The 23,430-nt window shown below is 37.8% G+C and overlaps 1 protein-coding gene across 3 annotated transcripts in view; it reads right to left on the reverse strand.

The window, feature by feature from the left end:
* ATAD2 (ATPase family AAA domain containing 2) overlaps window positions 1–23,430 on the reverse strand; it is a 71,783-nt gene that overhangs the window by 29,477 nt on the left and 18,876 nt on the right. For all 3 annotated transcript variants that reach the window (XM_059995151.1, XM_059995153.1, XM_059995152.1), the window contains exons 4-10: window positions 21,356–21,521; window positions 20,621–20,723; window positions 20,279–20,366; window positions 19,343–19,558; window positions 10,456–10,573; window positions 2,727–2,835; window positions 2,374–2,489 (exon numbers count right to left, since the gene is read on the reverse strand). In XM_059995151.1, coding sequence (XP_059851134.1) covers window positions 2,374–2,489; window positions 2,727–2,835; window positions 10,456–10,573; window positions 19,343–19,558; window positions 20,279–20,366; window positions 20,621–20,723; window positions 21,356–21,521 — 916 coding nt within the window. The remainder of the gene's footprint in view (window positions 1–2,373; window positions 2,490–2,726; window positions 2,836–10,455; window positions 10,574–19,342; window positions 19,559–20,278; window positions 20,367–20,620; window positions 20,724–21,355; window positions 21,522–23,430) is intronic.

The raw sequence follows: 23,430 nt of genomic DNA on the forward strand, positions 1-23,430 counted from the left end.
CAGCCATTAAAATGGAAAGAGAACATACCATATGAAAATAGTTTAACATAGTCATATATTGATTTTTTATGAGCAGAAATGTAAGAAAGGGGAAATGTAAGGAAGGGGAAATGAAGAGAAAAAATTGAAGGAATCTGTTGTTGAATTTTTTTACTTTAATTTTTAAAATTCAAGTATAGTGGATATAAAATATTAACTAAGTTACAGGCATACAATATAGTAATTCACCATTTTTAAAGGTTATATTCCATTTATAGTAATTAGAAAATATGTGCTCTATTCCCTATGTTGTACAATATATCCTTGTAGCTTATTTTATACCTAATAGTTTGTACCTCTTAATCCCCTACCCCTATATTACCCCTCCCCAGTTCCCTCTCCCCACTGGTAAGCATTAGTTTGTCCTCCATATCTGTGAGTCTGCTTCTTTTTTCTTATATTCACTAGTGTATTGTACTTTCGTATTCCACATATGAGTGATATCATACAGTATCTGCCTTCCTCTGTCTGACTTATTTCACTCAGCATAATGCCCTCCAAGTCCATCAGTGTTGCTGCAAATGGCAAAATTTCATTCTTTTTCTGAGTGGCTGAGTAGTATTCCACTGAGTATATACATACCACATCTTCTTTATCCATTCATCTGCTGATGGACACTTAGGTTGCTTCCATAACTTGGCAACTGTAAATAATGCTGCTATGAACATTGGGTTGCATGTGTCTTTTTGAATTAGTGTTTTTGTTTTTTTCAGATATATACCCAGGAGTGGAATTACTGGGGCATACGGTGGTAGTTCTATCTTTAGTTTTTTGAGAAACCTCCATACTGTTTTCCACAGTAGTGCACCAATTTACACTCCCACCAACAATGTATGAGGGTTCCCTTTTCTACACATTTTCCCCACATTTGTTATTTGTGTTCTTTTTAAAATAAATTTATTTATTTATGGCTGTGTTGGGTCTTTGTTGCTGCATGCAGGCTTTCTCTAGTTGCGGCAAGCGGGGGCTACTCTTCGTTGTGCTGAGTGGGCTTCTCATTGCGGTGGCTTCTCTTGTTGCGGAGCACAGGCTCTAGGCGCATGGGCTTTGGTAGCTGTGGCTTGTGGGCTCTAGAGCGCAGGGTCAGTAGTTGTGGTGCACGGGCTTAGTTGCTCCATGGCATGTGGAATCTTCCCGGACCAGGGTTCGAACCCATGTCTCTTGCATTGGCAGGTGGATTCTTAACCACTGTGCCACCAGGGAAGCCGTATTTGTGTTCTTTTTGATAACAGCCATTCTGACAGGTGTGAGGTGATATCTCATTGTGGTTTTGATTTGCATTTCCCTGATGATTAATGATGCTGAGCATCTTTTCAACTGCCTGTTGGCCATCTGCATGTCCCTTTGGAAAAATATCTATTCAGTTCTTTTGCCCATTTTTTAATCATGTTTTTTGTTTTTTAATGTTGAGTTATATGAGCTGTTTATATATGTTGGATATTTACCCCTTATCAGTCAGTCATATCATTTGCAAATATCTTCTCCCATATGTTGTCTTTGTGTTTTGTCAATGGTTTCCTTTGCTGTGCAAAAGCTTTTAATATAACTATGTCTCATTTGTTTATTTTGCTTTTATTTCCTTTGTTTTAGGAAACAGATCCAAAAAAATTTTGCTATGATTTATGTTAAAGAGTGTTCTGCCTATGTTTTCCTCTAGGAGTTTTATGGTGGGGAGAGGAGAGATATAAAAGAGGAAATGAAGTTATATAATACATGGCTAAACTGCAAGAAATATTTACATAGTCATAAAGCAAACAGTGAAAATCAAGTTTATCTATATATAAATAAACTACTGGAAATATGGAAGGGGGAAAATGTGTATATGTGGAGGGTGGGGAAAGTAAGAGTCAAATAGTCATTGTTCACAGGAAGTCTATATATTATGTCTAAAATAGAAAAAACAGAAGGGACTACTACCATTTTTTCTTTGTAAAACTTATAGTACTATTTAACTTTTAAAATTATGTACATATAATCAACTATACTTCATTATAAAATAAAGAATATATTAAAAATTACATACATGTATTACTCTGACATAAATTCAAAACTAAATTACAAAACTGAAAGAAAAAAAGTAAAGAGTATGTATGAGAGGAATTCTACTAAATTATGAAAAGCCATGGAAAACGATTTTTTTTTAATGGAGAATCAATTTTGAAACCATTTTTCATGTTAAACATTAAGAAAGTAAAATATTCGAAACACCCAGGATGTTGCAGGGCAAATATAACAAATTACTGTAGACCTGAAAATTTTCAACAGAGAAGCATTATCTTTCTGGACATAGCATAGCTCAGATTTTGGCTAAAATAAAATGTATAATTAAATTACCTTGGAGGTTGAATTTTGAATTTTTCAAAGACTTCTGGATAAAGTAGTGGAAACACCACCATCTCTTTTAGAGCTGCAATATGATTAGACAAGCCACCAACACTATCAAATCGCACCTGGTAATGGAAGGGAAACATTGACATTCTTAAATTTGGAATCAAAATTAAAATCTTACTCCATTCCCAAACTACCCAAGCCACACACAGTCAACTGAGTAACAGGATCTTAGTTGTGGCCTAAAGATTAAAAGAAGAAAGAAAAGAATCTATAAAGATTAAAATTTCTGATAAAACAATTGATTTCTTTTTTAACTTTGAACTGAAGCAAAAAATAACATTTCAGACTGTACTTACTGAAGAATCTACTTGCATTAGATCAACATCAGCAAGGCTTCCTCCAATTTTCATTCCATCTTTATAAATTCCTTTTAATTCATCTTTCCGAAAATTTAGTGGGAGGCACCTATTTTAAAAAGATTAAAAAAAAAAACCCATTCATCAACCCCCTTTCCTTCCCCAAATTCCATGTTAGAATATATACATTTTTCTTAAGAATTAAAAAAATTTCAAATGGGGAAATCATGAGATTATGTGTTTCAAGTTCCTCATTTTCTTTAGAGGTTGAGAACTTAAGTGTTAGAAATATTTATATCTGAACCTTTATTATTAAAGACATACAATCAAATGAAAATATCAGTTTTCAAGATACCACAGCAACATAAAGTAATTCATGGTTGAGAATTCAGAAAGTATCAATATACATTATAATAATCTTGTCTGACCTACAGAGAGTTTACCATTTGTCAAACACTGTTTTAGTTTAGGTGATTTACATGTATAAATTCATTAAATCCTCACAATATTCTTATGAAGTAGGTATTATTATTTCCCCAATTTTAAAAGAAAACCGAGGCACAGAAAGGTTAACTGTAATGCCCAAGATCACGCAACTAGGAAATGGCAAATCTAGGAATCACATACAAGCAGCATGTCTCCAGATCTGCAACAACTCTGCTACTATACCTCTCAGCAAAATACTCAGTCTACCAGCACCTGGATCCATATCAACCCTTTCAAGCAAGAATGAATCACTACTTTCCTAATTACTTTCAAAAACAGTTATGGTAGGTTACAAAAAATATACCTAGAAAAACCTGCTTGTTTTATAGCTGGAAGAATGAACACACTTATGTTAAAAGTTAAGATGCTTGTAGCAGAATGCCTAAGCAAAAAATGCCTGCTCCAACTGAACACAAGTAAAAGCACACCATGCTCACCCCAAGTGACAATTCTTGCTAGTCTCAAACTCCACGAGGAATTTATACTGTAAAGTCTAAGATGGAAAAGTTTTCAGCTGTGGCTTTTAAAAAGATATTTCTTAAACAATTTTTAATAGAACTGCATAATAATAAAAACCATAGGATTGGGACTGCCCTGGTGGTGCAGTGGATGGGACTCCGTGCTCCCAATGCAGGGAGCCTGGGTCCGATCCCACACCCACATGCATGCCGCAACTAAGAGTTTGCATGTCACAACTAAGGAGCCCGTGAGCCACAACTAAGGAGCCCTGGAGCCGCAACTACGGGGCCAACGTGCTGCAACTAAGGAGCCGGGGAGCTGCAACTAAGCAGCCCACCTGCCACAGCTAAGACCCAGGGCAGCCAAAAAAAAAAAAAAAAAAAGCCATAAGGTTAGATGCACATTTTTATGAAATGAAGGCAAAGTACATAACTTTTGAATGATCTCATTGCTGTCCAATAGATATGAAATGCAAGCCAAAAATGTAATTTAAAATTTTCTATTAACCACACTAAACAGAGTAAAATTAATTTTAATAATGTATTTTATATATCCCAATATATCCAAAATATTATCATTTAATCATACAAAATCAATATTTAAAAAATTAAGGTATTGGACTTCCCTGGTGGTGCAGTGGTTAAGAATCCGCCTGCCAATGCAGAGGACATGGGTTTGAGCCCTGTTCCGGAAAGATGCCACATGCCGCGGAGCAACTAAGCCCGTGCGCCACAACTACTGAGCCTGCACTCTAGAGTCCGCGAGCCACAACCCCTGAAGCCCACGCGCCTAGAGCCTGTGATCCGCAACAAGAGAAGCCACCGCAATGAGAAGCCCACGCACCGCAACAAGGAGTAGCCCCCACTCACCACAACTAGAGCAAGCCCGTGCGCAGCAACGAATACCCTACACAGCCAAAAATAAATAAATTAATTTAAAAAAAAAAGACAAAAATAGGGCTTCCCTGGTGGCGCAGTGGTTGAGAGTCCGCCTGCGCATCCGGAGCCTGTGCTCCACAACGGGAGAGGCCGCAATAGTGAGAGGCCCGCGTACCGAAAAAAAAAAAAAAAGATAAAAATAATCAAAATCGTAGGCTGGTTGGTAGTATCCAATACGATGCTGATATATGTGGAATCTAGAAAAATGGTACAGATGAACCTGTTTGCAAGTCAGAAATAGAGACACAGGTGTAGGGAACAAACTTATGGACACCAAGGGGGGACAATGGTGGGTGGGGTGGTGGTGGTGGGATGAATTGGGAGATTGGGATTGACATATATACACTAGTATGTATAAAATAGAAACTAATAAGAACCTGCTGTATAAAAAAATAAATAAAATTCAAAACAAAAATACAATGCTGAGTGCTGCAAATACTCAAAAAGTTTTAAAATCACTTCTGCCTTTGGACAGTTGCAAAGACTCACAGAATAAAAACAGAATCTGGCTGGGAAAACCAGATTTAATCATTCTATTGGCTCAGGGTCTAGAGCATTTCCTGAGTCAGAGTACAATCATGGTTAAGTAGGTATGTCCAAAAATATAAAAGGTTCACAATCTATTATCTGAAAAATTGAGGTCCAGAATCTTATACCTAAAAAAAACCTCTGAAAACAACTTTTTTCATTATTCACTTAGCAGCAAAACATGACCTGAAATGTCATAAAGGCAATTCAAAATCTCTATTTGTCCTGCTTACTATGGTTATTCATACATTTTACTATAAAATTAATATATCTGACTATACAGTGCTGGCCCAGACACACCTACAAATGTTAATATTGCACATTATATATGTTGTATGTTTTCTTTGTAAATCCCTCCCCCAAATCTGAATTCTGAAATATAAAGCAGCCCCAGGGTTTTGATAAGGGGCTGTGGAAACAGATATAAGTAAGAAAATAATCCTTCACCATCTACCCATTCAAACACGTCCAAAGACCATATTTGTGATCTGCCTGTAAAACCACCGAGTACAAGTCTCCAGTTTTATATGCAAGACTAACTTATTTAATACTATCATTAATATTATAATAGAATCTTACTTATAATTATGTAATATACATAATTGTGTGTGAATTCAGTGGGTATTCACATAATTAAGACTAACAATTAATAAAAAGGACTAACATTTACTAAGTGTTTCTTGTACCAGGTGGTTGACGTATTATCAAACTTAATTAAAATTGGACAAGTACATATTAGTAGGCTCATTATACAGTTGGGGCCAACGTGGCTCATAGTTTAAAGAACTTGCTTAAAATATCAGAACTAGTCAATGATGGTATAATTCAAAACCTTTCTCTATTTAAAAAAAAATCCACCTTCTGTACACTACCACATTGATGATCTCCAGTTGTTTATTTCATAAACCAATAAAGTTATAAGCAAACAACAAAACCTTGTGGACTGAGAAAGTTTCCAACGTCTGATGTGCAAAGTAGGGATTATTTTTGAACATTATAGTTACAAACGCATATAGAACTTAACATATGTCAGATACTATTTTAAACATTTTATAGGTATTAACTCACCTAATTTGCACAATTCTATGAGATAGGTGCTACTGTCTCCATTCTACAGATCAAAAAACTAAAGCATGGAGAGGATAAATAACTTGGAAAAGGTCATTAATAAGTGGTAGAGCTGAACTCACAACCTAGGCAGTCCTAGTTCTTCAAAATTACACTGTAGAAAGGCCATTATTTCAGTTTTTTAAAAAAATTCTAAATACATATACCCACATTCACTTTTTCGTTTTTCCATTTTACTAATAACTTTTGAAAAATTTGGCACAGACAGCACTGAACCAGCACTTTGAACCTAACCAGAGCGTCTAGAGTTGCCAGTTCTAGTTCCTTGACAACCAGTAACGTGTACTTTGTAATACCGGTGAAGCAATTGTGCTATTTATGTTACCTTCTTGTTTAAAGGGGCTAGGCTTGTTCCAGAAACTCCAAACTGAAGCTAAAGAGTAAACTTTAGATGACTAGAGGTTAGCAATCACAAGGAAGAAAGAAAATCCTACTTAAAGGCAGCATTTCTGAAGTTCTGCTATGTAAGTACGCCAAAGACCCTTCAAAAATCCTACGTTGTGGCTGCAAGTTTCACTAAGAGCAATGTTCAAACAACTCTTTGGATGTGTGCTTTCTTTCCCTGCCTAAGTAGGATATAAATGATAAACAGAAGCTGGTCTCTTCAAGAAAAAGTAAAAAGACTAATAAGCCAAATGACTACCATTAAAGTTGTTAGAAGGAATGAGATGTTAACTCCACCATGGTGAAGAAATTGAAAAAAAAAAAAGGTTTAAAGGGCTACATTCAAAAGATCAGGTAATAACAAGTGTTAGTAAAGGTGTAGAGAAATTGGAACTCTAGTACATTGCTTGTGGAAATGTAAAGTGCAGCAGCCATTTTGGAAAAACAATCTGGCAATTCCTCAAAACATTAAATATAGCTAGCATTTGATCTAGCAATTCCACTTTTAGGTATATACCCAAGAGAAATGAAAACATTTGTTCACACAAAAAGTTGTACATGAATGTTCATAATAGCATTACTCATAATAGCCAAAAAGTAGAATCAACCCAAATGTCTATCAACTAATAAAGGGATAAACAAAGTATAGTATATTTATACAATGGAATCTTATTTGGCAATAAAAAGGAATGAAGTACTAATACATCCTACAATGCGGATGAACCTGGAAAATATTATACCAAGCAAAAGAAGCCAGTCACAAAGAATTCCACTTATATGAAATACCCAGAATCTATACGGACAGAAAATAGAACAGTGGTAGGTTAGGGCTGGAAGCATTGGCGAGTGATTAACTAAAGAGTACGGGGTTACATTTCTTTTTTCTTTTTTTTGGTCACACCGTGCATGTACGGGATCTCAGTTCCCTGGTCAGGGATGGAACCTGTGCCCCCTACATTGGGAGAGCTGAGTCTTAACCACTGGACCACCAGGTAAGTCCCCAGGGTTACTTTTTGAGGCAAGAAAAATGTTCTAAAATTGTGGTGGTTGGGATTTCCCTGGTGGTCCAGTGGGTAAGATTCCACTCTCCCAATGCAAGGGGCCCAGGTTTGATCCCTGGTAGGGGAACTAGATCCCGCATGCATGCCGCAACTAAGAGTTTGCATGCCACAACTAAGAAGTCCACATGCTGCAACTAAAAGATTCCACATGCTGCAACAAAGATCCCGCGTGCCACAACTAAGACCTGGTGCAGCCAAAATAAATAAATAAATAAAATTAATATTAAAAAATAAAACAAAATTGTGGTGATGGTTGCACAACTCAGTGAATAAAAACCATTGAATTGTATACTTTAAATGGGCGAACTATATGGCATGTGAATTATATCACAATAAAGTTGTTATCAAAAAGAAAAAGTCTAAAGGGAATTATCAAAACCAACACCAAGGTAATTAAGCCAAATAATGTGACTCAGGGTACAGATTAAACCTCTTGGTTCATAGTTTAAATGAGTCAGAATCCTCCACTAGTCCGAGATCCAAGGGCAGGAATTCTGACTTAAGTCATTTTTATATCCATAGTGCTTGGCACATAGTAGTACTCAAACATTTGTTAAATAATAGGAGGGGGAAAAAATCCTGTACCCAAGGAGCTATGCAATGACATGAGACACTCTCCACAGAGAAAGAGTATACCCTGTGAACCAAATATGGGAACTCAAGCACCAAACAGGCAAAAAAAATTCCTCCCTACTGCAAGATATATCGTAGGTGGTGATTACAGAGGTAAGTCAATCAACAAGCATGTTAATTCCAGAAATATAAACACATTAAATATGGGAAAAGAAATTAAATTTCAAAGTAACTGAAAGCCTCTCACTTCTGTGGGATCAAACATAGGCCTGTTTTGTGAGTCAGTCAACCAAGACAGCTGCCCTGGGCCCTATGCTTGATGGGGACTCCAGGGAGCACTACACCTTACTCTCCTTTTCTGAAGATCATTAAATTACACTATCAAAATATTGGTCTTTAACAATATCCTATGGGGTCTATGAAAAGTACTGACAGCATGGCCTCCTTTTTTTTTTTTTTAATATTTATTAACTTATTTTGGCTGCACTGGGTCTTAGTTGTGGCACACAGGATCTTTGCTGTGGCATGTGGACTTCTTAATTGCAGCACGCATGTGGGATCTAGTTCCCTGACCGGCTATCGAACCCGGGCCCCCGGAACTGGGAGCGCTGAGTCTTACCCACTGGACCATCACAAAAGTCCCTGGCCTCTTTTCTTTTTTTGTGTGTGTGTTTAACTTTTTTTTTTAATTGAAGTATAGTTGATTTACAATGTTGTGTTAGTTTCAGGTGTACAGCACAGTGATTCAGTTATACATACATCTATATATAAAAATATGTATATATTCTTTTTCAGATTCTTTTTCCTTATAGGTTATTACAAGATATTGAGTATAGTTCCCTGTGCTATACAGGTCCTTGTTGGTTACCTATTTTATTTTATTATTTATTTATTTATTTTAAAATTTATTTATTATTTTTGGCTGCGTTGGGTCTTTGTTGCTGCGCGCAGGCTTTCTCTAGTTGCGGCAAGCGGGGGCTACTCTTCGTTGCAGTGCGCAGGCTTCTCACTGAGGTGGTTTCTCCTGTTGTGGAACATGGGCTCTAGGCACGCGGGCTTCAGTAGTTGTGACTGGCCTCTTTTCAAGTGCAGTTTATCTTGGGCAGCCCTGACAGGTTGTCTTTCTGATTCTCTATGCTTCTGGGCTCTGGTTGTGTGAAAAGGGATGATGAAACAAGAAATCTAGACCGTACACTTGTGATTTTGAGACTCTGAACATCAAATTAAAAGACCCTGGGTTCATATTTGTCCTAGAAGAGAGAAATTTGTCAGTACCTATAGAGGTGTTGCCTTCCATGGCCAAAACATGATCAGATATAGTCTGCATCTAATGAGGAGGCTTCTAAAAACTGTTCGAATAGTTGAAGTCTCATAAGACCTCAGTCTTACTTCTGAGCACATTAATAATACTAGGAAAAAAGCACCATTCCCCACATGAGTGTCATTTTTTTCTGCCTTTTTAGGCTTCACCCTATAAGCTTTCTCATTCATGAACTACTATAATGCTACTATTACCCAGAAAATTTCTAATGCATCAGAAAATCTGTTATTACTCAGGAGAATGAAGAAATAACAAGAATTACCTCTTTAGACTTAAGTATGACAGATAGGCAACAAGTGTTAGGATGTAAAAGGAAAAGAAACCCACAAATAATTTGAATAGTCATAGAAAATTAATGTTTCCCAGTATGTAAGAAGAGCAAATTTGAAAAATATATCCAAAAATGGATGGTCACAGTCATAAGTCTAGAAGCTATGTAACTTAGAATTTGTCATGGTAAGAAAATATATCTAGGACAGTATGTGAAGAGAAGACTAAACCTATACTCTAACTTAATGTGAAAATTAAATGAAACAATCTATGTAAAATGCTTAACACCAAGCCAGGAATACAGTAAACACTGAAGCAAAGGTAGCTCTCTATTATTAGTGTGGAACAATGGAACAAACTACCTTACCATGGTAGTTGTTAACAATTCCTATCAGTGGAAGCAAAACCAAAAACTAGTCAGTGGTAGTGGGGATTAGAACACTAAAGGCATAGAGCTAACTCTCCCAAATATACAATTCTAGAATTCTATCCTGATACACCTAATCCTAAGACTCTACAATCCTACCTTAACATACAGACAACTATGTTGTCATAAATCAGTCACTATTTCAGAACCAAACCTGTTCATTCGTTTACAATAAGGACTTCTTGGTCCCGCAGAAGATAATCGATATCTTGGTCTTTTGGGAGAAGCTGGGCCACTATAAAATATGTTGGGCTTTCTCTGATGACGAGGTTCTAAAAAAAAAAATTATATGTATGTGACATATAAATATGTATAAAGACAATTTTGCTCTTCACCTAAATATTTACAATGATGCTACTTTCCATGAAAATACTAGTACATATCTACTGTAGAATATTTTACTGTTCATGTTTTAAATCGTTTATGCCTGCAACGTCGCTGTTGAATATATATGTGTAGCATAAACAACAACTAACCAAAACACACACTGGCCATAAACAACCATTATGATTATACTGATGCATAATAGCTGATTATCAGCTTTGCATATATACGCTCAGATGTATTGAGGTACAACTTTAACATAAATCAAAAGCGATCCTATTTACACTAACTTATAAAATAAAGTACAGAGCTTCCGGGAAGATGGCGGAAGAGTAAAATGCGGAGATCACCTTTCTCCCCACAGATACACCAGAAATACATCTACACGTGGAACAACTCCTACAGAACACCTACTGAACGCTGGCAGAAGACCTCAGACCTCCCAAAAGGCAAGAAACCCCCAGTAACAGGGGTGCGGGGGTCAAAGAGGAGAGATTCCCGCACAGAGGATCGGTGCCGACCGGCACTCACCAGCCTGAGAGGCTTGTGTTCTCCCCCGCCGGGGCGGGCGGGGCTGGGAGCTGATGCTCCGGCTTCGGCCGGAGCGCCGGGGGCGGACTGGGGTTCGAGGCATGAACACAGCCTGCAGGGAGGGAGTCCGGGGAAAAGTCTGGACCTGCCGAAGAGGCAAGAGACTTTTTTTCCTGCTTTGTATCCTGATTCGCTAGGAGAGGGGATTAAGGATGCTCCGTAACTGAGCTCCAGAGACGGGCGTGAGCCGCGGCTAAAAGGGCCTGAAACGCTAACGCCGCTGCTGCCGTCACCAAGAAGCCTTTGTGCGATCACAGGTCTCTATCCACACGCCACTTCCGGAGAGCCTGTGCAGCCCGCCACTGCCAGGTTCCCGGTAACCAGGGACAACTCCCCCGGGAGAACGCACGGCGCGCCTCAGGCTGGTGCAACGTCACGCCGGCCTCTGCCGCCGCAGGCTCGCCCCGCACTCCGTGCCCCTCCCCCCACCCCCGGCCTGGGTGAGCCGGAGCCCCCGAATCAGCGGCTCCTTTGACCCCATCCTGTCTGAGTGAAGAACAGACGCCCTCCGGCGACCTACACGCAGAGGTGGGGCCAAATCCAAAGCTGAGCCCCTGGGAGATGTGAGAACAAAGAAGAGAAAGGGAAATCTCTCCCAGCAGCCTCAGAAGCAGCGGATTAAAGCTCCACAATCAACTTGATGGACCCTGCATATGTGAAATACATGAATAGACAACGATCATCCCAAATTGACGAGGTGGACTTTGAGAGCAAGATTTATGATTTTTTTCCCCTTTTCCTTTTTTTGTGAGTGTGTATGTGTATGCTTCTATGTGAGATTCTGTCTGTACAGCTTTACTTCCACCATTTGTCCTAGGGCTCTATTCGTCCGTTTTTTTCTCTTAATAATTATTTTTTTATTTTAATAACTTTATTATATTTTACTTTACATTATTTTATTTTACTTTATCTTCTTTCTTTCTTTTTTCCTTCCTTCCCTCCTTCCTTCCTCCCTCCCTCCTTCCCTCCTTTCTTTCTTTCTTTCTTATTCTACTAATTCTTTCTTTCTACATTTTCTCCCTTTTATTCTGAGCCATGTGGATGAAAGGCTCTTGGTGCTGCAACCAGGAGTCAGTGCTGTGCCTCTGAGGTGGGAGAGCCAACTTCAGGACATTGGTCCACAAGAGACCTCCCAGCTCCACATAATATCAAACGGCGAAAATCTCCCAGAGATCTCCATCTCAACACTATCACCCAGCTTCACTCAGCGACCAGCAAGCTACAGTGCTAAACATCCTATGCCAAACAACTAGCAAGACAGGAACACAACCCCATCCATTAGCAGAGAGGCTGCCTAAAATCATAATAAGTCCACAGACACCTCAAAACACACCACCAGACGTGGACCTGCCCACCAGAAAGACAAGATCCAGCCTCATCCGCCAGAACACAGGCACTAGTCCCCTCCACCAGGAGGCCTACACAACCCACTGAACCAACCTTAGCCACTGGGGACAGACACGAAAAACAGCGGGAATTACGAACCTGCAGCCTGCAAAGAGGAGACCCCAAACACAGTTAAGATAAGCAAAATGAGAAGAAAGACACACAGCAGATGAAGGAGCAAGATAAAAACCCACCAGACCTAACAAATGAAGAGGAAATAGGCAGTCTACCTGAAAAAGAATTCAGAATAATGATAGTAAAGATGATCCCAAATCTTGGAAATAGAATAGACAAAATGCAAGAAACATTTAACAAGGACCTAGAAGAGAAGAACTAAAGATGAAACAAACAACGATGAACAACACAATAAATGAAATGAAAAAGACTCTAGATGGGATCAATAGCAGAATAACTGAGGCAGAAGAACGGATGAGTGACCTGGAAGATAAAATAGTGGAAATAACTACTGCAGAGCAGAATAAAGAAAAAAGAATGAAACGAACTGAGGACAGTCTCAGAGACCTCTGGGACAATATTAAATGCACCAACATTCGAATTATAGGGGTTCCAGAAGAAAAAAAGAAAAAGAAAGGGACTGAGAAAATATTTGAAGAGATTATAGCTGAAAACTTCCCTAATATGGGAAAGGAAATAGTTAATCAAGTCCAGGAAGCACAGAGAGTCCCATACAGGATAAATCCAAGGAGAAATACGCCAAGACACATATTAATCCAACTGTCAAAAATTAAATACAAAGAAAACATATTAAAAGCAGCAAGGGAAAAACAACAAATAACACACAAGGGAATCCCCATAAGGTTAACAGCTGATCTTTCAGCAGAAACTCTGCAAGCCAGAAGGAACTGGCAGGACATATTTAAAGTGATGAAGGAGAAAAACCTGCAACCAAGATTACTCTACCCAGCAAGGATCTCATTCAGATTTGATGGAGAAATTAAAACCTTTACAGACAAGCAAAAGCTGAGAGAGTTCAGCACCACCAAACCAGCTTTACAACAAACGCTAAAGGAACTTCTCTAGGCAGGAAACACAAGAGAAAGAAAAGACCTACAATAACAAACCCAAAACAATTAAGAAAATGGTGACAGGATCATACATATCAATAATTACCTTAAATGTAAATGGATTAAATGCTCCAACCAAAAGACATAGACTAGCCGAATGGACACAAAAACGAGACCCGTATATATGCTGTCTACAAGAGACCCACTTCAGACCTAGGGACACATACAGACTGAAAGTGAGGGGATGGAAAAAGATATTCCATGCAAATGGAAATCAAAAGAAAGCTGGACTAGCAATTCTCATATCAGACAAAATAGACTTTAAAACAAAGACTATTACAAAAGACAAAGAAGGACACTACATAATGATCAAGGGATCGATCCAAGAAGAAGATATAACAATTGTAAATATTTATGCACCCAACATAGGAGCACCTCAATACATAAGGCAAATACTAACAGCCATAAAAGGGGATATCGACAGTAACACATTCATAGTAGGGGAATTTAACACCCCACTTTCACCAATGGACAGATCATCCAAAATGAAAATAAATAAGGAAACACAAGCTTTAAATGATACATTAAACAAGATGGACTTAATTGATATTTATAGGACATTCCATCCAAAAAAACAGAATACACATTTTTCTCTAGTGCTCATGGAACATTCTCCAGGATAGATCATATCTTGGGTCACAAATCAAGCCTTGGTAAATTTAAGAAAATTGAAGTTGTATCAAGTATCTTTTCCAACCACAACGCTATGAGACTAGATATCAATTACAGGAAAAGATCTGTAAAAAATACAAACACATGGAGGCTAAACAATACACTACTTAATAACAAAGTGATCAGTGAAGAAATCAAAGAGGAAATTAAAAAATACCTAGAAACAAATGACAATGGAGACACGACAACCCAAAACCTATGGGATACAGCAAAAGCAGTTCTAAGAGGCAAGTTTACAGCAATACAAGCCTACTTTAAGAAACAGGAAACATCTCGAATAAACAACCTAACCTTGCACCTAAAGCAATTAGAGGAAGAAGAACAAAAAAACCCCAAAGTTAGCAGAAGGAAAGAAATCATAAAAATCAGATCAGAAATAAATGAAACAGAAGTGAAGGAAACAATAGCAAAGATCAATAAAACTAAAAGCTGGTTCTTTGAGAAGATAAACAAAATTGATAAACCATTAGCCAGACTTATCAAGAAAAAAAGGGAGAAGACTCAAATCAATAGAATTAGAAATGAAAAAGGAGAAGTAACAACTGACACTGCAGAAATACAAAAGATCATGAGAGATTACTACAAGCAACTCTATGCCAATAAAATGGACAACCTGGAAGAAATGGACAAGTTCTTAGAAATGCACAACCTGCCAAGACTGAATCAGGAAGAAATAGAAAATATGAACAGACCAATCACAAGCACTGAAATTGAAACTGTGATTAAAAATCTTCCAACAAACAAAAGCCCAGGACCAGATGGCTTCACAGGCGAATTCTATCAAACATTTAGAGAAGAGCTAACACCTATCCTTCTCAAACTCTTCCAAAATATAGCAGAGGGAGGAACACTTCCAAACTCATTCTACGAGGCCACCATCACCCTGATGCCAAAACCAGACAAGGATGTCACAAAGAAAGAAAACTATAGGCCAATATCACTGATGAACATAGATGCAAAAATCCCCAACAAAATACTAGCAAACAGAATCCAATAGCATATTAAAAGGATCATACACCATGATCAAGTGGGGTTTATTCCAGGAATGCAAGGATTCTTCAATATACGCAAATCAATCAACGTGATACACCATATTAACAAACTGAAGGAGAAAAACCATATGATCATCTCAATAGATGCAGAGAAAGCTTTCGACAAAATTCATCACCCATTTATGATAAAAACCCTGCAGAAAGTAGGCATAGAGGGAACCTACCTCAACATAATAAAGGCCATATATGACAAACCCACAGCCAACATCGTCCTCAATGGTGAAAAACTGAAAGCATTTCCACTAAGATCAGGAACAAGACAAGGTTGCCCACTCTCACCACTCTTATTCAACATAGTTTTGGAAGTTTTAGCCACAGCAATCAGAGAAGACAAGGAAATAAAAGGAATCCAAATCGGAAAAGAAGAAGTAAAGCTGTCACTGTTTGCAGATGACATGATACTATACATAGAGAATCCTGAAGATGCTACCAGAAAACTGCTAGAGCTAATCAATGAATTTGGTAAAGTAGCAGGATACAAAATTAATGCACAGAAATCTCTGGCATTCCTATACACTAATGATGAAAAATTTGAAAGTGAAATCAAGAAAATACTCCCATTTACCACTGCAACAAAAAGAATAAAATACCTAGGAATAAACCTACGTAAGGAGACAAAAGACCTGTATGCAGAAAATTATAAGACACTGATGAAAGAAATTAAAGACGATACAAATAGATGGAGAGATACACCATGTTCTTGGATTGGAAGAATCAACATTGTGAAAATGACTCTACTACCCAAAGCAATCTACAGATTCAATGCAATCCCTATCAAACTACCACTGGCATTTTTCACAGAACTAGAACAAAAAATTTCACAATTTGTATGGAAACACAAAAGACCCCGAATAGCCAAAACAATCTGTTTTTTTTTTCAAAGCAATCTTGAGAACGAAAAACGGAGCTGGAGGAATCAGGCTCCCTGACTTCAGACTATACTACAAAGCTACAGTAATCAAGACAGTATGGTACTGGCAAAAAACAGAAAGATAGATCAATGGAACAGGATAGAAAGCCCAGAGATAAACCCACGCACATATGGACACCTTATCTTTGATAAAGGTGGCAGGAATGTACAGTGGAGAAAATACAGCCTCTTCAATAAGTGGTGCTGGGAAACTGGACAGGTACATGTAAAAGTATGAGATTAGATCACTCCCTAACACCATACACAAAAATAAGCTCAAAATGGATTAAAGACATAAATGTAAGGCCAGAAACTATCAAACTCTTAGAGGAAAACATAGGCAGAACACTCTATGACATAAATCACAACAAGATCCTTTCTGACCCACCTCCTAGAGAAGAGGAAATAAAAACAAAAATAAACAAACAGGACCTAATGAAACTTCAAAGCTTTTGCACAGCAAAGGAAACCATAAACAAGACCAAAAGACAACCCTCAGAATAGGAGAAAATATTTGCAAATGAAGCAACTCACAAAGGATGAATCTCCAAAATTTACAAGCAGCTCATGCAGCTCAATAACAAAAAAACAGACAACCCAATCCAAAAATGGGCAGAAGACCTAAATAGACATTTCTCTAAAGAAGATATACAGACTGCCAACAAACACGTGAAAGGATGCTCAACATCATTAATCATTAGAGAAATGCAAATCAAAACTACAATGAGGTATCACCTCATACCAGTCAGAATGGCCATCATCAAAAAATCTATAAAGAATAAATCCTGGAGAGGGTGTGGAGAAAAGGGAACCCTCTTACACTGTTGGTGGGAATGTAAATTGATACAGCCACTGTGGAGAACAGTATGGAGGTTCCTTAAAAAGCTAAAAATAGAACTACCATATGACCCAGCAATCCCACTCCTGGGCATATACCCTGAGAAAACCACAATTCAAAAAGAGTCATGTACCAAAATGTTCATTGCAGCTGTATTTACAATAGCCTGGAGATGGAAACAACCTAAGTGCCCATCATCGGATGAATGGATAAAGAAGATATGGCATATATATACAATGGAATATTACTCAGCCATAAAAAGAAACGAAATTGAGCTATTTGTAATGAGGTGGATAGACCTAGAGTCTGTCATACAGAGTGAAGTAAGTCAGAAAGCAAAAGACAAATACCGTATGCTAACACATATATATGGAATTTAAGAAAAAAAATGTCATGAAGAACCTAGGGGTAAGACAGGAATAAAGACACAGACCTACTGGAGAATGGACTTGAGGATATGGGGAGGGGGAAGGGTGAGCTGTGACAGGGCGGGAGAGAGGCATGGACATATATACACTAACAAACGTAAGGTAGATAGCTAGTGGGAAGCAGCCGCATGGCACAGGGGGATCGGCTCGGTGCTTTGTGACCGCCTGGAGGGGTGGGATAGGGGTGGTGGGAGGGAGGGAGACGCAAGAGGGAAGAGATATGGGAACATATGTATATGTATAAGTGATTCACTTTGTTATAAAGCAGAAACTAACACACCATTGTAAAGCAATTATACCCCAATAAAGATGTTAAAAAAACAAACAAACAAAAAATAAACAAGTGGGACCTAATGAAACTTCAAAGCTTTTGCACAGCAAAGGAAACCATAAACAAGACCAAAAGACAACCCTCAGAATAGGAGAAAATATTTGCAAATGAAGCAACTGACAAAGGATTAATCTTCAAAATTTTTAAGCAGCTCATGCAGCTTAATAACAAAAAAACAAACAACCCAGTCCAAAAATGGACAGAAGACCTAAATAGACATTTCTCTAAAGAAGATATGCGGACTGCCAACAAACACATGAAAGAATGCTCAACATCACTAATCATTAGAGAAATGCAAATCAAAACTACAATGAGATATCATCTCACACCAGTCAGAATGGCCATCATCAAAAAATCTAGAAACAATAAATGCTGGGGAGGGTGTGGATAAAAGGGAACACTCTTGCACTGTTGGTGGGAATGTAAATTGATACAGCCAGTGTGGAGAACAGTATGGAGGTTCCTTAAAAAACTACAAATAGAACTACCATATGACCCAGCAATCCCACTACTGGGCATATACCCTGAGAAAACCACAATTCAAAAAGAGTCATGTACCAAAATGTTCATTGCAGCTGTATTTACAATAGCCTGGAGATGGAAACAACCTAAGTGTCCATCATCGGATGAATGGATAAAGAAGATATGGCATATATATACAATGGAATATTACTCAGCCATAAAAAGAAATGAAATTGAACTATTTGTAATGAGGTGGATAGACCTAGAGTCTGTCATACAGATTGAAGTAAGTCAGAAAGAGAGAGACAAATACCGTATGCTAACACATATATATGGAATTTAAGAAAAAATAAATGTCATGAAGAGCCTAGGAGTAAGACAGGAATAAAGACCCAGACCTACGAGAGAATGGATTTGAGGATATAGGGAGGGGGAAGGGGGAGCTGTGACAAAGCGAGAGAGAGGCATGGACATATATACACTACCAAACGTAAGGTAGATAGCTAGTGGGAAGCAGCCGCATGGCACAGGGAGATCCGCTCGGTGCTTTGTGACTGCCTGGAGGGGTGGGATAGGGAGGGTGGGAGGGAGGGAGACGCAAGAGGGAAGAGATATTGGAACATATGTATATATATAACTGATTCATTTTGTTGTAAAGCAATTATACTCCAATAAAGATGTTAAAAAAAATAAAGTACAAAGCTGTGAAAACTAAAATAATTAAAAACAGACATGAAATTTCAAAATAATCCAATTATTTACTTTCATCAAGGCTAACATTTAACTTTCTTTAGAAGAAATAACTTCTTGCACATCTTGGGTAAGTTATGAAAGACAACAGCCATGGGTATTCTGCAAAATGAAAACATGAAAAATAAGAATAACAGAAGAAAGGCAGTGAAGATAAAGGAAACCTGTTTACATCTTCTCCTGGAAAAAAAAAAAAAAAAGATAGCACTTACTTTCCAATGGAGCCTGATAGTAAACAGTAGCTTTTCTCTGTCTAAGATAATATCGTTTCTGATTATCTTCTTCTCCATCCTCTTCATCTTCATCGTCATCATCTTCATCATCGTCATCATCTTCATCATCGTCATCTTCTTCATCATCTTCTTCATCATCATCTTCATCTTCACCATCATCTTCATCTTCCTGGTCTTCACCCTCTTCGGATGACTCTACAATTAAGAAACATTTACTTTCAGGCTTCTCACCCAAATGCTAACAATTTTTAAAATAGGGGAATAGAAAAAGACTCTCCTTTTAAAATTTATTTACTTCTAGGTTGTTCATAGAAAGAATCTGTAATTCTGCAACATCAAATGAAGATTTTTAAAAAATGAAGTAAAAAACTATAGAATTAAAAACAACTAGGGGAAGGAAAAAAGTAGTTTAAAGGCTACTACCAGTACATACCAAACTAAAGTTTATAGCGTTACTGCTAATTTCATTGATATAGTGGACTTCTGGCTGCCACTGAGTTACATGCAGTATAACTCAAATAATCTACTTAAGATAATGTAAAACGCCCTCACCAAACATTTAAAATGCATTTCGGAAAACTGATTTTTCATTCAATAAAAGTTCTAAGAAATTGCAGCAATAAGTCCTAAACAGAATAGTAAAACTCAACTTTTAACTTTTAACTCAAACAGGTAGAGAGAGATATGCTGTCTGTAGATGTATTACACAAGCAAACCAGTTTCATTTGTTTTAGCATGTTTAAGTACTTTCCCAACAAAACATATTACCCTTTTATCTCCCCTGCCTTCACTTTTTCTTTGAAACTATGATAACCCTAACTTATCATAAACTACCATAAATGTCACAGCTTCTGAATAAAAAGGCTATATTCTACTAAATAAAACCCAAAAGACAGAACAAGAGAAAAGACTAACCCACACTGCCTTCTTGATTGTCAGTTGTTTCTTCATCAGTTCTTTGAATATCTTTTTGTTTTCCTCTTGTGTACATATTAAGATTCCCCTAAAAATATGTAAATAAAATCCATTAAAGTTTAGTATGTTTATTTAAAAGAATCCAGTAGGGCCTTCCAATCCTACTGAAAATGAAGATATTTCCAGCTATAAACTCTTAAAACTCCAGCAATAACTAGTGACTGATCAAACAAATGCTGAACAAAATGATGAATAATTTAACCAAGAAATGGATAGGTTCTAGAGAAAAAAGGTTAAACTGGAGATTATTAAATCATCCCCTTAGTGGAAGAATATATTTACTTCTTCTGTTTCATTAAACACTCCCAAGTCTTCAAGTTCTCTCATTCGCTGTCTACGCATCTTCTTCATATCATCCATTTTTTGAAGTACAGCTTCAGCAGTGCTTTAAAAAAAATGATATAAAAATAAGCTAAAACTGTAAGAGTAGTATATTTTAGGACTTTCCTGGTGGCGTAGTGGTTAAGAATCCGCCTGCCAATGCAGGGGACACGGGTTCGAGCCCTAGTCCGGGAAGATCCCACATGCCGCGGAGCGACTAAGCCCATGCGCCACAGCTACTGAGCCTACACTCTATAGAGCCCACACTCCGCAACAAGAGAAGCCACCACAATGAGAAGCCTGTGCACCACAACGAAGAGTAGCCCTAGCTCGATGCAACTAGAGAAAGCTCGCATGCAGCAACGAAGACCCAACGCAGCCAGAAATAAAGAAATTTATTTAAAAAATAAAAGAGCAGTATATTTTTAAAAACTTCATTTTTCTTTCATTGTATTCTCTGAGTGCTGGGATTTTAAATACCCTTAATAGAAGCACTGATTTACTAATGTAAAAATATTTCATATTCTTTGTAAGAATTTAAATACACATACAGAATTATTACAAAGTCCTCTAATAATCACTCTCCTTTATACTTTACATAAACTGAATGCATTAAATACTCCTGCTAGTCAAAACTTAGTCCCCAACAAAAAGTTTTTTGCCAGCTAAATAATCTTGATCTAAATTTTTACTTACTTTGTTATAAGTTTGTCAAATAGTACAGACTGGTTCACGCTACCATAACGACTTCTAATCCTGCAACTTCGGCGAACTTCAACATCACCATTCTCTTCATGCAAGCGTTCTGTCTTTTGAACTATGTTTCTAGTCCTCAATGACCGAGTAACTGTAATTACTTTGTCTTCATAGATGTGTACATAAAAGCAAGTAGAAAGATTTGAAATAACAGCATTTATAAAACAATTCTAAAATGAACAACTGAATAGCTACACTTTCATATAACGAAATTTTAGTTTCTTGAACTTACCCTTCTCAAAAATACTAGAAAACAAAAATAAAGTTACAACATACACCTACCGTAGGTCCAGCCATACCACTCTCAAGAAAAAATGAAAGCTATATATATAATACAAAGACTTGTACACAATGTTCAAAGCAGTTTTGTGACAGTCCCCAAATGGAAACAACCCAAATGTCCATCAAAAGATGAAACTGGGGGAAACAACCTAAGTGTCCATCAATAGGTGAATGGATAAAGATGTGGAATATACACATAATAGAATATTATTTAGCCATGAGAAAGGACATCCTGCTATTTGCAGTAATATGGATGGACCTTGAGGGCATTATACTAAGTGAAATAAGTCAGAGAAAGACAAATACTGAATGATATCATTTACATGTTCAATCTAGAAAAACCAAACTCATAGAAACAGAGACTAGAATGATGGTTACAAAGGACTGGGAAGTGAGAGAAAAAGGGGAGATTGTTAGTCAAAGAGTACAAATTTTCAGCCATAAAATGAGTAAGTTCTGGGGCTCTAATGTACAGCAGAGTGGCTATAGTTAGTAATACTGTATTGCAGGGGTCCCCAACCCACGAGCCTGTTAGGAACCAGACCGCACAGCAGGAGGTGAGCAGCAGGTGATCAAGCGAAGCTTCATCTGTATTTACAGTCGCTCCCCATCACTTGCATTACCGCCTGAGCTCCGCCTCCTGTCAGATCAGTGGTGGCATTAGATTCTCATAGGAGCTCAAACCCTACTGTGAACTGCACATGCGAGGGATCTAGGTTGCACACTCCTTATGAGAACCTAATGCCCGATGATCTGAGGTGGAGCTGAGGCAGTGATGCTAGCGCTGGGGAGCAGGTGCAAATACAGATTATCATTAGCAGAGAGATTTGACTGCACAGAGACCATAATAAATCAATTGCTTGCCGACTCATACCAAAACCCTATCAGTGAGTGGCAAGTGAAAACAAGCTCAGGGCTCCCACTGATTCTGCATTATGGTGAGTTGTATAATTATTTCATTATATATTACAATGTAATAATAACAGAAATAAGGTGCACAATAAATGTAATGCTCTTGAATCATCCCCAAACCATCCCCCCAACACCCCCGCCCCCCGGTCTGTGGAAAAATTGTCTTCCATGAAATTGGTCCCTGCTGCTAAACAGGATGGAGACTGCTACCATATTGTATACTTGAAAGTTGCTGGGAGAGTGGATCTTGAGTGTTCTCAGCACAAAAAAGAAATGGTAATTATGTGACATGATGCAGGTGTTAGATAAAGCCACGGTAATTATCATTTTGCAATATATAAGTATCAAATCAACAATGCAATGTACTCCTTAAGTTAAGGCAATGTTATATGCCAATTATATTAAAATAAAGCTAAGGAAAAAAATTGTGGTATATCCACATAATGGAATACTACTCAGCAATAAAAAGCAACAACATGGATGATACTCAAAGTAATTATGCTGAGTCAAAGAAGCCAAAGAAGAATGCATGCCGTATAATTCCATTAATATAAAACTCTAGACAATACAAACTCACCATACTCTACAGCACTCTGTAGAGTGCTGTCACACTCTCTACAGTGACAGCAAGCAGATTGGTGGCTGCTCAGGAATCTTGGGTCATGGAGAGGAGCTAGAGGAGCCAGGAGCGATTACAAAGGGGCCTGAGGAAATCCTGGAGGGTGATGGTTATCTTTACTACCTTATCGTGGTGATGGTTTGACGGCATGCACTTATATCAAAACCAAACAAACTGTACACTTCAAATATGGAGTTTATTG

This window comes from Delphinus delphis, chromosome 17, assembly GCF_949987515.2.
Source record: "Delphinus delphis chromosome 17, mDelDel1.2, whole genome shotgun sequence".
Lineage (NCBI taxonomy): Eukaryota > Metazoa > Chordata > Mammalia > Artiodactyla > Delphinidae > Delphinus > Delphinus delphis.